Here is a 15038-nt window from a genome sequence, read left to right on the forward strand (position 1 = left end):
TAAATACCTTAATAATGATTAGTTATTGAATTGAAATAGTGTTATACCTCCTGTATGAACCAAAATTCTGCAAGTTAAATTGGTCAATCATGTTTAATATTAATGTATAGGTAATATTATTATAACTTTTTATGGACTTGCAGTTATATTTTTCAAGGTTATTCATACAAATGCTTTTTTTTAACTAATTTAAGTACAATGAGTATAATATGAATACTTAAAAATAATTTTTAAGTAATTTGTTAAGACATTGGTCACATGTAGTAGTGTAATAAATATAACAAAATAGTAATTTAGTTTACCAAACATATCTTGATGGCTCACTTATTTTATAATATTCAAATATATTACAAATCATGATAATTTTTTGCCAATGCAAATGGATATATTTAAAATAGTTTCTAATTATGTTTGATATCATTATTGGAACTTTTATGTTATAATTAAATTAAAACCTCATATTAAAATATTTATAAGTTTATAATAATATAAAACTTTAAATTTTGTATGTATGTAGGTACCTATGCAACTATGTATTTTGCATATTATACGGTTTTTATTTATTGGATTATGAATATGATAAATTTCATATAAATTTAGTATAAAAAATAAAATTACTATAGGCACATGTTATGTAATGTATTTTACCAATGTTGTGTTATGAGGTTGGCTTTGCATTCCCTGCCACAGATGATTTATCGACCTATCAGGTTTTTTTTAGTTTTTATTAAATAACATTGATATTGAAGCAATAATTGGTACACTTTATTATTCAAAAAAGAAAAAATTAATACTACAAATAATATATTAATTATTAATTGTACCTATGCAGTACAAAATAATTTATTCAACAATTTGGTATAATTAGCTATTTGCCTATTTATCTACGATATGGTATTTGTTAAAAACCATATATTATAAATATTAAATATTATGCAAAATTATTTTGGAGATAAAAAATGATTATTTCTAACTTTTGCAGATTGCTTGGAATAATTATATAATTTAATCATATTTTAGGACATTTTAACAATCCTTCTGGTCCCTTTAGCTTAACCAGTTTAGGAGTAAAAACGATTGAAGATAAGTTACATGCTGAGGGTGTTGTGCTATTCATAAATCCTTTATTTTATGAAACAATGGTTGCCTTTAATGCCCGCCTTAATATTTTATTACGTTTTTAGGCAATGGTTATACTGATAGTTTGACTTGTTTCTATTGTGGTGTTTAGTAACTATCATTCAATGTAATGGAGACTTTAAACCATGGGTAGTACATGCCGAAATGTCGAAAACTTGTAATCATTTGTTTTTAAAGAAAGGCAAAAGCTTTTGTGACAGGGTGAATGCCGTGGAAAGCAATACAATAAAATCCAATCAACTGGTAATTTAATAATTCTACTACATTAGAAACAATATTTGAAATTTGACTTGTATTTTATTTTTAGAAATTGTTCAAGTTTATTGCTGCTAAGAAAAATACACTCACTCTTATATCTAAAATCAGTATACAATCAACAAAAAAGTATGTTTCGTTGAATAAATAAAACCATTTAATAAGAAATGCATCTTTTAATTTATATCAATTATTTTTTCGTTATTTTAATTCTAACAAGTATAATTTATAATTTATTTTATTATTTTTTTTTTATATTTTATTCCTATATTATATTACTACAACATTAATTCCAATTTTTAAATTCTAAATGATTTTATTTTGTTAATAATAAATAGTTATACTATGCTGTGTTGCCGGTTGACGAGATAAAACGTGAGGCGTTTTAAATCTGTAGATTAGTTGGAACTACTTGGATTGTTGAACATAAACAGTATAGAGGATTTAAAATTGGAATTGGTAGTATTGGCTTATCTAACTGTATAATTTGAATTTAGGTTTAGAACAGGGGTGTCCAACCCGCGGTAGATTTTGATGCAGCCCTCATGGTTAAAAACCATGAATTAATTGTATATAATAATATGTAAATAAATCACACAACTCTCTGTCAATTTGTACTGGTTTACAATTTTTTAACCATACAAATCGGATCACTATGCGAATTTAACAACCTAATTGCAGTAGTAGCCATGGTGGTCAACTATTAACTGATTATCTTTTCAACTGTGTTAATTATCACTAATAGTAGTGTTATTAGCACCACTTAAACAGTATTTTCACCAAAATGTATATAAAAATTCTACTTACCAATACAGATAAATGGCCAAATGCAACATACTTTTTGATTTCCCCTAGTTTGTATTATTAATTATACCAGATGCCACGACTTATGCATCATAATGTTTAATATATATATTATTTTTTTTTTTTTTTTTTATATAGGCATTTTAAGGAGATAAAAATTACCAAAAGCGGGCAAGTGGGTACCGTTCTGCTGTAGGGAGATTGGGTACGATTACTACGATTGTAACACGGGACAATTGTAACACTAGCTATAATTTGCTCCACAACTAATACAAAAACGTCAAATAAATACGACAGTTGTCCCATTGCGTAATGATTATTATCTCCTAACCAAACTGCTGATATCATATTTATTTTACAAGCAAAATAACAAAAAGTGATTATGACAACGAAAAGTAAAAAAAAAACAAACATTTTATTTTGTTAACCAATGACTAAGTTTTATCATTATTTTTATTTTTGTACGTTACGTGATAAGAGAATCTTCTTCTCTTCAAATTAGTGTTGAATGTTGATGAAGAACTCTGTCTAGTAAGTATTTTCTTTAAATATTTGATACAATTCAAAAAAATTGAATGGGTACAAATGTAACAGTTGATCTGGGGACATTTGTAACATTTAATTTGATTTGAAACTTCATTAGTGTACCTACTTATTTATAACACAGGTATACCGAGAACACGAGAAAGGACCTCAAACCGAGGAAATGGCCCAGATTTAATGAGAAGAGCTGCAGATATGTGCATTAATGAAGGAAAATCTGAGAGATCAGTTGCGGGAAACCTAGGTATATGTCAAGTTAGTTTGAACCGTTACATAAAAATGGTAAGAGCTACTGAGTTTGGTGGTTCTCCTACAAAATGTGGTTATAGACCACACACTAGAATATTTAATGTAGACCAAGAAACAAGATTGGCTATTTATTTAAAAAACTGTGCTGATATGTATTTCGGCTTAAGCACTAAATATGTCAGAAAACTAGCATTTGAATTTGCTAAAAAAATGAATTTGAAAATGCCAGCTTACTGGACTGAGAACGAATTTGCTGGTATTGATTGGTTTGTTAGTTTTCTTAAGCGTAATCCTACCTTGTCTATTCGTCAGCCAGAGGCAACTAGTTTATCAAGAGGTATGAACTTTAATCAGATTAATGTAAACATTTTTATGGACAAATATGAATCAGTGCTTACTAAACATAAATTCGAGGCATTTCAGATTTTTAATCTAGATGAGACTGGTATAACCACGGTACAAAATCCATATAAAATAGTAGCACAGAAAGGTAAAAAACAAATTGGTGCCATAACGTCTGCGGAACGTGGAACTTTGGTTACCATGTGTTTGGCTGTTAGTGAGGTTGGAAATGCCATTCCACCAATGTTTATTTTTCCTAGGGTTAATTTTAAGGATCATTTTATTAGAGGAGGACCTCCAGGTTGTATAGGGACCTCAAATAAATCTGGATGGATGCAGAGAGAAGAATTTTTGAAATTTATCACACATTTCACAAATCATGTGCGACCTACAATTGAAAAAAAGTACTCATTTTATTGGATAATCATGAGTCACATTTGTACTTGCCAGTCATTGATTTTTGTAGAGCAAATGGTATTGTTTTGTTATCCTTTCCACCACACTGTTCGCACAAATTGCAGCCATTGGACAGGTCTGTATTTGGGCCTTTTAAAAAATGTATTAATCAAGAAATAGATTCATGGCTAAAAAGTAATCCAGGGAAACGGTTTACCATTTATGATTTGCCTGCTGTAACTACTAATGCTATTTTAAATGCAGCTACACCTAGGAACATAACCAGTGGATTTGCTGTATCTGGTGTGTGGCCTTTTAACAGAAATGCATTTAGTATAGATGAATTTGCACCAGCAGTTGTGACGGATATAATGTTACATACCACAGAAAACAATAATAAACACAAAGTATAAATACAGAGATACCTAGTATCAATACTATGACACAAACACATAGTATCAATGTAGAAGTAGCAGAACAACGTTTATCTAATGAGATTTCTCCTGAAATAGTTAGACCTAATCCCAAAGTACAAATACATCAAAAAATAGTAAAAAAAGGTGGTAGGAAAAAAGGCAAAACAGCAATATTAACTGATACACCTGAAAAAAATGAACTAGAAAATAAAGCAAAGAAGAAAAATGAAAATATTAAAAGGAAACTATTCAATACTGACAAAAAAAGTAAAAAGGTAAAAGCCACAGCAATTAAAAAACAAAAAAATAAAAATAAGACTTTAGTTATTGATAGTGATGATGACATTTGTACAATTTGTTCTGAATTATATTCTGACAGTAAGAGTGGAGAACCATGGATCCAATGCATGAGGTGTAAATTATGGTCTCATAATTAAGCTTGTACTCCACAAAACTATACAGCTTACTATATTTGTGATAACTGTGAGGCTGATAGGTAGATTATAATAATAGTGATATTTTTTTAATGGTTTTATTTTATGGCACTGACTGATATGTATTTATTTTGTTTCTAATTTTGTTATTAATATACAATTTACATGATTTATTAATTGTTAAAAAGGTTATTAGTAAACTGTTATATTTTATATAATGTATAATTTGGTTTTTTTTATTATAATAAAGCTATGTGTTCATAATTTATGAAAATGTTATTAATTTGTTAAAAAGGTTAAAAGTATACTGTTATTTATATAGTGTATGATTTTGTTTTTATGTTTATGATTACCTATATGCATTTTTTTTATTTTATTTGTTAAAAAGATTTAAATAATTTAACCAAGTTTGTATATTGTAAAATACTTCACAATTTATCTACTCATTTTGATATGATATAATATTAATATTTATTACAATTTATATGAATTTTATTAATTTTAAAAAGGTAAAGGCATACTATTTAATTTTATAAGCATTGTTCATAATTTGTTTTTTTTTTGTTTATTTTTATTATTTGATTTCTTGAAAAGAATTGAACAATTATAGAATGATATAATAAATTCATAAACATGCGTTACATTTGTCCCTGATGCTGTTACTATTGTCCCCAGTATGGGTACATTGTACCATTTTTTTTTTTTTTTTAACTCTTTTTTATTCAACAACTAGTGACATTTGAAACTAATTATTCATATATTTATAAAGTCAACATGTTACTTAACCCATTAAAAGTGTTGTCAGACCAAAAACGTTTGAAACCTGTTTGAAATAAATAATTTTATGAAAATTGTTACAATTGTACCCAGTCTCCCCTACATTAGGTGGTGGGGTGGACCTCGGACTAGGGTAGGTTAAATTTGAATGCAATGATAGGTATCATTGTATACGAAAAACGATTCTGAACGAAGATGATTTGTCAGCCTAGGATATAATTTCCAGTGGTTGGTGAAAAAGGTGGTTTATGTTTTAATAGCCTGAATACACCAAAATTTAAGTTCTTTTATAATTATTGTAAGCTAAACTTATGAAAAATCTTGTATAAAATTTTCAACTCTTAGCTACCTATACAAACATTTTTATGAATTATACCTACAAAATAATTTGCAAATATTCATAATTTTGACGAATTTTTGTCAAAATTTGAACTTCAAATGCTAATAAAAAAAAATTGTGCCTATGTATTCTTATAATTTTTTAATCACTATAAGAATAACATATGAAAAACTTTGTATAAAATTTTCAAGTATTTTGATTGGGCCAAAAACATTTAATCGACACTTCAAAAAAAAATTTTCAGAAAAATTGAAAATTTCAACTATCAATAAATAGCTCAAAAAAACTCAAAATATTTTGAAATTAAATCATGTAAAGAAAATGCCAATCTAAATAGCTGGTAAAATTTTCAAGTATCTACGACTTATACTTTTTGAATAATAACAAATATTTAAAATCGTTTGAGGATAAATCGTTATCGTTACGCGATTTCGTAAAAATTTAAAATTCAAACGCACTTAAAATTTTTCTTATAATGATGCTTCGAGTTTTCTCTATGGATACTTGAAGGAAAACTTTTGGAAAACTTAGTGTTGTATTTTCAATTCTTAGTTATTAACACAAAAACATTTTATGATTTTTCAACTTCAAAATTACTTGCAAATTTTCGCATTTTCGACAGATTTCGTAAAAATTTGAACTATAAACGCTTATAAAAAAAAATTGTGAGTAACGATTTTTAATTTTTTTTTAGCTACAATAAGAACAACTTATAAAGAACCTTGTATTAAATTTTCAAGTTTTTTTGGTCATCCAAAATTTTTTTACCAACACTTCAAAAACAAATTCGCACATAAATCGAAAATTTCAGTGGTCTATAAATAACTCAAAAAAAGTCAAAAAGTTTTGGAAATTTAACTGTATATAGATAACACTAACATAAACATTTGGTGAAAATTTCAAGTATTTACAGTGATTAGTTTTTGAATTACAACCAGATAAAAAAATCGAAAACTGGTTTTGCGTAATAATTCCCGTTTTTCCGTCATTTTTTTTTGATTTTTCTTGATTTTTTTTGAAAACTATTGGATAATGTTTACTTTTTACCCCTATAATGCACCAAGGATATTCACTTTTCCATCGGAAATCACCCCCGAAGTTTGAAATTGAAGCATTATTTCGACTAATTATGCTGTACACAGACACAACAAAAAAACAAACAAAAAAAAAAAAAAACATACATCATTGTAAAATCGATACTCCGTTCAGAATCTAAAATATTATCTGATAAAATCGAGGAGCATCTTTTTCAAAAGCTAGCCCCTAATTTATTGCTAGATAATATGTTATGCAAAATTTGCTATAAGTAAGAAATCGAAATAGCTATTGTCCCTTGCGGCCATGCCATTGCCTGCATTGAATGTACTTTATCATTTGATTATTGCTCTATGTGTAGAATGTCATGCTCAAGATTAATGAGGATACATTTATGTATGAATAAATAAAATTATGAAAATCTCAAACTGCAACCCTGCAGTTCAAAAATGTCTTCAGGTGATGAATTGAACCCAAAGCTTTGCAAAGTTTTTAAAATGTAAATAAAATTGTAAAATGTTTTTAATGTTTTTAATGTAATAGTTATATTTTTAACTTATTTTAGGCATTTAATTTAAACGTACTACGGCAGCGGTTCTCAACCTGTGGTACGTGGCAAGCTCATAGGTGGTACGCGAAGAAAATCCCCTTTATAAAAAACATATATGTATACATTATTAATAACCAAAAAAAAAGCAAAAATATGGTCAGGTACGTAAAAATTTTCAAACTGTGTAGGTGGTACGTGGATACTAAAAGGTTGAGAACCGCTGTACTATGGGGAATAAATCATATCCAACAATGATTTTGTTCAACACAGTATTTTATTCAATGATTCACACTATAGTTCAGTTATTATTAGTTAAGATAAAAATAACAGACCATAGTCTTGATATTAATGTATTTTTCAAAGAGTCACAGATTTCATGTTAAGGAACCACATTTTTCCGACCCCTGTAACATACTATACCCACTCAGTGGCTATTACATTATTATTACATATATTATATTACAATTATACATTATTATATATCAAATAAAATAGGAACATAAGTAAATCGTAAATACAATATGAAATATAAAATTATATGTATACATATTAATTAATTAAAATAAAAGTTTTAGTTTATACGTATTATATATAATATTTAATGTTTATAATTAACACCCCCTTTCAGAAAATCCTATAGCTGCGCCACTGTATACTCACTACCATGTGTACGCAGTTATTTTTTCTCCTGCATGAATATGAGCAGCAGTTGCCAACGCTGGTCGGTAAATACAATGGTTCACATACACACACGAACACACACACACGCAAGTACATGTATATATGCCGTGGTAGTGGAAATGAAAAGAAAGTGTGCAGACAAAGAAATATATAAAGGGATTCTACATTTGATTTTCAATATTAGTCGATCGATCGGATAGATATAGAAAAAGAAAAAACTATAAAAAATCTATAACAAAAAATAACTATAAAACTATGTACTCGAAAAAGAAAAAACCCGCATAGGTATAGTCGTATGGGTATATTATATATTATAAATTCAATATTAATTAAATGTACCTATGAATATAGGCTTGGATTATTAACCAGCATGCGGACTAAGACTATACAAGTTTGGTATCCATCACGTTTCACACCCACATTATAAACTTTTTAAATTTTTTCTTCGTGTTATTTTTTTCTTTATGTTACACTGTTAAACAAGGAATGAGGATTGCATACTGTTTTCACAATAATGCTTGCGGCATCGTTTATTGTAATTTAAATATTACACAGATAATAAATGAGGAACATTCCTTCCCCCATACCCTTCCAATCTACGTCTTTATAATGTGTTATAGGCGAAGCATATTTTGTCTCACTCTACCAACCCTCACAATACAGCCGACATGAATAGAAAAAAAAAACAATAACTGGCGCCGTCTTCTCGTGCCGACCGTAGTCGCCACCCTACATTTCTCGTACCACGCCTCTATATTATAAAAATATATAATAAGCCAACAACGTATTAAGTCCGCTGATTTGGGATTTGATAAGTCTTCACATTAAACATAAGTGGTAATCGGTTACATAATTCTTAAATTTCTAAACGAAAATAATGATACCCATAATAGGGGAGTTCTAACGCAAACAAAATATATAAACTCATAAGCGTTATAATTAGGGTTGAGGACTTCTAGTACTTAAAAATTTAAAAATATACATGCACTTATGCACTTAAAAATGAAGAAATATGTGCTTAAAATATGCTCTAAGAAAAATTATTTTATTTAATTATTTTGTTTAATTATAATATTTATATTGATAAATACTAAATTCCGACTCGTAACTTTTTAAACGAAAAGCCGATGATTGTTTTTCTTTTGTCATATTTAAAAATGAAAAAAAAAGTTTGAAATAGACGAAATTATTACGCAATAAAAATATTTCATACAGTGCCAATGATAAAACAAGGACAAAATATGGCGAAGACGGACAATTAAAGCTCACTTCTTATACGCATTTCGGTTTTATCGGTCAGATAGTAAATTACCTAACCGATAATAAAAATATTATTTTTAAATGGAAAATTTACTATTATTTGTTCTTTTTTGTCTAAGCTAATTTAACAACTTATTTCGAAAATTGCCAAATATATTCTTAATTTTTCTTATGTACCCAAATATGCATTTATATGCAATAATAACAAAATATGCAAAAATATACAAAATACAATTTTAAATTTGCAGATCTCTTGTGTTATGAAACACATTTGTTGATCACTAGAATTTTTCTACGATCTTTCAAAAACAATTTTAAAAAACTAGAAGTCCTCAACCCTACCTATGTGTTTTACTGTTTTACAGACATGATATTTTGGATTTACCTACATGTATCGATGTACCTATATGAATAATGTGTACCTATACGACAGGGGTGGCCAAACAGTCGATCGCAGATAATTTCAAAGTCGATCATGTTAGAATTTATTTTAGGGCCATACGCCCTATATGTTTCTTAATAATAATTATAGTTATTCAATAATAAAAGAAAACTTTCTATGGAAGTCGATCCTCAAAGGTGAAGTATATTTTAGTATATTGTGACCAAAAAAAGTTTAGCCACCTCTGCTATACGATATTATAAATATTAACTGGGCATGTGTGCGTGTATACATATATTTTTTTATTAATCATTTACATGCGTGTAGTATTTGAATAGAGTTCTGACGTAGTTCGTATTACTGTTTAAGGAATTTGCATTCAATATTTTGAGTAAACGGATAATTAAATTAAATACCTAATTACTTTATTGTACTTATGTTTTTGCATATTTTATTCGTTTTCACTTTTTATATTTTTGTTAATCTTCACAAATCATACTAATTGGAATAGCAGTAAGCTAAAATTTTATTTTACATATTTTTGCATATTTTACAGTAAATGCATATTTGATGCATATTTCAATGAATGCGCTGTCGCAAAAAATTTTGATCGATAGGACGCGGAACTAGGCTACTAGCGACACAGTTTTAGCCATCTTAATTTTAAATACGTACTAAATGTAAAATATTATACATAAATTAGAAACAGTTAAGGTAATTCCATCATATTAAAAGAAATATTTCATCTGCTGTAATCTAATCGTTATATCGTCGTTATCGATGTAATACATTTAATTTTATAATATAGTTATATAGTTATAGTAATTAATAACTATCAAGACCCAATATCATTTTAAGCTATTCTAAATTTGTCCCAATAATTTCAGTTGATTGTGAACAATCGTTTTTGATATATAAGCATTTATTAACAGATATTATAGATTATGGCATAGTTTTACCGAAGAAAAACTTGAATATCATTTCATAATTAATTTAAACAATAATGAATAAAAACAAATTTTGAGTTGTATATTTCATTTTATTATTAAATAGTAATATTTATGTATTTATTTATACATTTACCTATATTTTATTATATTTTATTATCTTATATTTGTTCATACTTAATACAACTTTGAATTTTTAAATATAAATTTTGTAAATGCATATTTGTTGCATATATTAATGATTTTTATTGTATATTATATGGAATATTTTGATACTTTTTAGTGCTTATAAATCCGGGCTCTAAATTTATAAATTATGATAATTTTTTGCCAATGCAATTGGATATATTGAAAATATTTTTTAATTATGTTTGATATCATGATTGGGACTTTTATGTTATAATCAAATTAAAATCTCATAGGTATTATACTATTTATAGTAATATAAAACTTTAAATTTTATATATGTATTTATGCAACTAAGAATTTTGCATATTATTCGGTTTTTATTTATTGGAATATGATTATGATAAATTTCATATAAATGTAGTTTGAAAAATACAATTATTATAGGTACATACTATGATATGTATTTTACCAATGTTATATAAATATTGTATGACTTACCTAATCCCTGTGGTTGGCTTTACATTCCATGCCATAATTGATCTATCGACCTATCGGTTTTTTTTATTTTTTATTCAATGGCATTGATATTGAAACAATATTTGGTAAAATTTATTATTCAAAAAAGGAAAAATGGATAATACAAATAATATATAAATTATTAACTGTATGCTATATAAAATGATTTACACAACAATTTGATTTAATTAGCTATTTTCCTATTTATCTAATGTATGATGTTTGTTAATAATTGTATATGATAAATATTAAATATTATGTAAAATTATTTAGAAGATAAAACCCATTCCAATTATTATTGGTTATAAACTTGTAAGTAGTACAATATACATAATATTATAGTATTATGCGTTTGTGTTTTTTTTTTTTTTATAATCAATCAATATAGTCACATGATTTGATCCATGTAATATAAAATCAAGTGAGGGTATCAAAAACTCGTTTTATTAACAAGTTGGCTGCGTAGTGACGCTAATTTAATGACTTTTTAACGCGTTTGACGTCATTTGGCGTCCAATATAATATTATATTTAAAGTTAATGGTTTTTAATTCCCTCCGAATTACTGAATGTTATTTTATTATAATTTTACACAGTACTACGACTACAGTATACATTTTTTATTAAAAATGTTATTATGAATTATGATAATATATGATAAATTCATAAATTTAAATATACTACCATAAACCTACATTTCATTAATTCTTATCAATGTCACCAGAGTTCAACTATTTCGATTGGAATAATCAACAAGTGTATTTTCATTTTCCTCCTTGCTAACCGCTTAACCAACGTTTTATTGATCGTAATATTATTAGCATAACACTAGTTGGTTGCTGATACCCGCGACCGGCATGCCCTATATCGTAATTCTCAAGGCACTATTTATTGATATCCATGTACTCGTATATAATTTGGTATGGAATTAACGTAATAGACTTTGAAGTAAATATTTTATGTTTTTAGTAACATAACTATAACTGAAAAGTCATCATATAAAGTCATAAAGAGAACTCATGTATTAATTAAATAATTATTTGAAATTAATTCCAACAAATTTCAATATCATTAAAATCGAGTATTAGTATCAGTACCAACTTTAAATTTTAATTATTAATACATTTTTATTGAAAAATATTTGAACACAAATACATATATTATGTGAAAAACATATAAAACTATTATTACAAACTCTTTTTAAATTTTAATAATAATAATCATGAAGTAAAATTTAAATAGAAAACATTAGATGCGTTATAAATGTATTTAAACATTTGAATTTTTAATAAAATACTTTTACATGTTTTATAAATATTCAAATCTTTGAAAAATAATAAAAATTAATGAAAACAGTAAATAGTTAAATAAAATTAATTAAAATTTGTAATACCTCATACATCATTATATAGGTACACGCGTATAACTATTGCGAGGATCTGTTATGCCAGTTTTGCCAATTCTTGATTTTAAACATTGATTATAAATATTAACCTATACTACCTATTGATTTCTTGAGAGTATTTATGATAGAAGTTTGGCTGAATGATACTATAATTAATAATTATATTAAGCTTTCAATCAACAATTGTAATGATGATATACTTATTTAGCTTCGATTCATTTTTTTATCAAGGTGTTGGAAATTCTATAGATATTCTAGATATCTAAACAAAACATTAAAAACATCAAAACATTTGATTACAGTAAGATTATAGTTCCCACACACTTGAAAGAATAGATATCAATCACTAGACCTTACTTTTGGCGGAAGCTCAAGAAAAACAATAACTTATTTCGATAGCTTCGAAAATTCAAATATTCATAATCCTTTCATGTAATTGTATAGCAGTGACGAGCCCATCGTTTGATTCGGTTAGAAGTAAAATAAAAAATAAAATCATTTTACAGCTTTAATATCAACGATGAATGATACTCATACAAATTACTTTAATTACTTTAATTAATTATGTGGAACCTTTTAAAAGCGTGTAAGAAATTTATTTTATTATCTTTTTAAATTGTTTTAGTAATAAATATCAAATTTTTATAATTTCATGTAAATTACTTTGTTTTTTTCATAACAATAGAATTTTTAGATTTTTTTGATGAAATATATTTACTATTTTTACTGTTTTTTATAATATTAATTAGTTTTAATAAATGTTATTTTATTGGTTAATATATTTAATATTATTGTAAAAGTTATTATTAAAAGTATCAAGATTAAATCTTCAGTAATTTTTAAGCCCAGTGTGCTGACACCCAAAATGTTCTTTAATCAATGATAAAATATATACAATAGGTTAAGTTAGGAATATTTTTTTTCCAATTTGTACACATGAGAATTTTAGAACTATATTTCTGTGATAAAATTAGAAATTTATTTTTTAAAAAAACTTAATTAATTATTCATTGTGAATACAGTTACATAGATTTTTATTGTAACAGAAACCAGTATTTTTTCAAGTACCTCCAAAGAAACAAAAATGTAAACACTTATTACTATTACTATTATTTTATTTATTTTTTTAGTTTGTATAAATAACCTTATTAAACTATATTTTATTTATAATGAATTTATACTTGAATAAAAAAAAATTTATTACTTTTTTAGATTCTGAACGAAGTGATGAGTGTATTGATTTTACAATGATGTGTGTGTGTGTGTGTACAGTATAACTTGTCGAAATAATTTTTCAATTTTAAATTTCGGGGGTGGTTCCTATGACAAAGTGAATATCCTTGGTGTATTATCGAGGTCAAAAGTAAACATTTTCCAACAGTTTTAAAAAAAAATCAAGAAAACCAAAAAAAAAGTGGCGGAAAAACGGGAATTTTTACGCAAAACCAGTTTTCAACCAAATCAATTTTTCACGTTGTTGTAACTCAAAAACTAATAACTGTAAATACTTGAACTTTTCATAAAATATTTATATTAGTGTTATCAATACACAGTTAACTTTTCAAATTATTTCGACTTTTCTTGAGTTATTTAGTTATTTATAGACAACTGAAATTTTCGATTTAATATAAAGTATTTTTTTAAATATCGATAAAAATTTTAGCTGCCCAAGAAAACTTGAAAATTTAATACAAGGTTTTTCATAAGTTAGTCTTATAGTGATTCTAAATTATAATAATACATAGGCACAATTATTAGCATTTGAAATGTAAATATTGACAAAAATTCGTCAAAAACGAATATTTGCAAATTATTTCATAAATTATTTCATTATATCATAAACATGTTTGTATAAGTAGTTAAGAGTTGAAAATTTAATACAGGATTTTTCATAGATTTGACTTACAATAATTATAAAGAAACTCAAATTTTGGTGTATTCGGGACATTAAAGCATACACCACCTGAAAATTATACTCTAGAGTCTATAGACATCTAAGCAGATCAATAAATCCCGGTCCGAACAGTCGGAGTTGTGGTTAATTCGAGATCGAAGTTAAAAGTTCGAGTTAACCAAGTCCATCTGTATTTATACATGGAGTTATAAACGTTTGTCATACATTTTTAGATTTTGAACGAAGTGATGAATGTATTGATTTTACAATGATGTGTGTTTTTTTTCTTTTTTTGTGTCTGTGTACAGCATAACTAGTCGAAATAATGATTCAATTTCAAACTTTGGGGGTGGTTTCCGATGGCAAAGTGAATATTCTTGGTGCATTATAAAAGTCAAAAGTAAACATTTTCCAACAGTTTTCAAAAAAATCGAGAAAAACAAAAAAAAAAAGAGGGGAAAACGAGAATCGTTAGTCACAGTTTTTTTTTTATAAGCGTTTATAGTTCAAATTTGTACGAAATATATCAAAATCGCAAAAATTT

General features: G+C 26.3%; 1 protein-coding gene across 1 annotated transcript; it reads left to right on the plus strand.

Moving 5' to 3' along the window:
• The first annotated feature begins 3021 nt into the window (after window positions 1–3021).
• LOC114131625 (uncharacterized) lies at window positions 3022–4142 on the plus strand. Its single transcript, XM_027996887.2, has 2 exons — window positions 3022–3737; window positions 3800–4142. Exons 1-2 carry the CDS (start codon window positions 3022–3024, stop codon window positions 4140–4142), a joined length of 1059 nt encoding a protein of 352 aa, XP_027852688.2.
• Window positions 4143–15038: the final 10896 nt, after the last annotated feature.

This window comes from Aphis gossypii, unplaced genomic scaffold, assembly GCF_020184175.1.
Source record: "Aphis gossypii isolate Hap1 unplaced genomic scaffold, ASM2018417v2 Contig00007, whole genome shotgun sequence".
Lineage (NCBI taxonomy): Eukaryota > Metazoa > Arthropoda > Insecta > Hemiptera > Aphididae > Aphis > Aphis gossypii.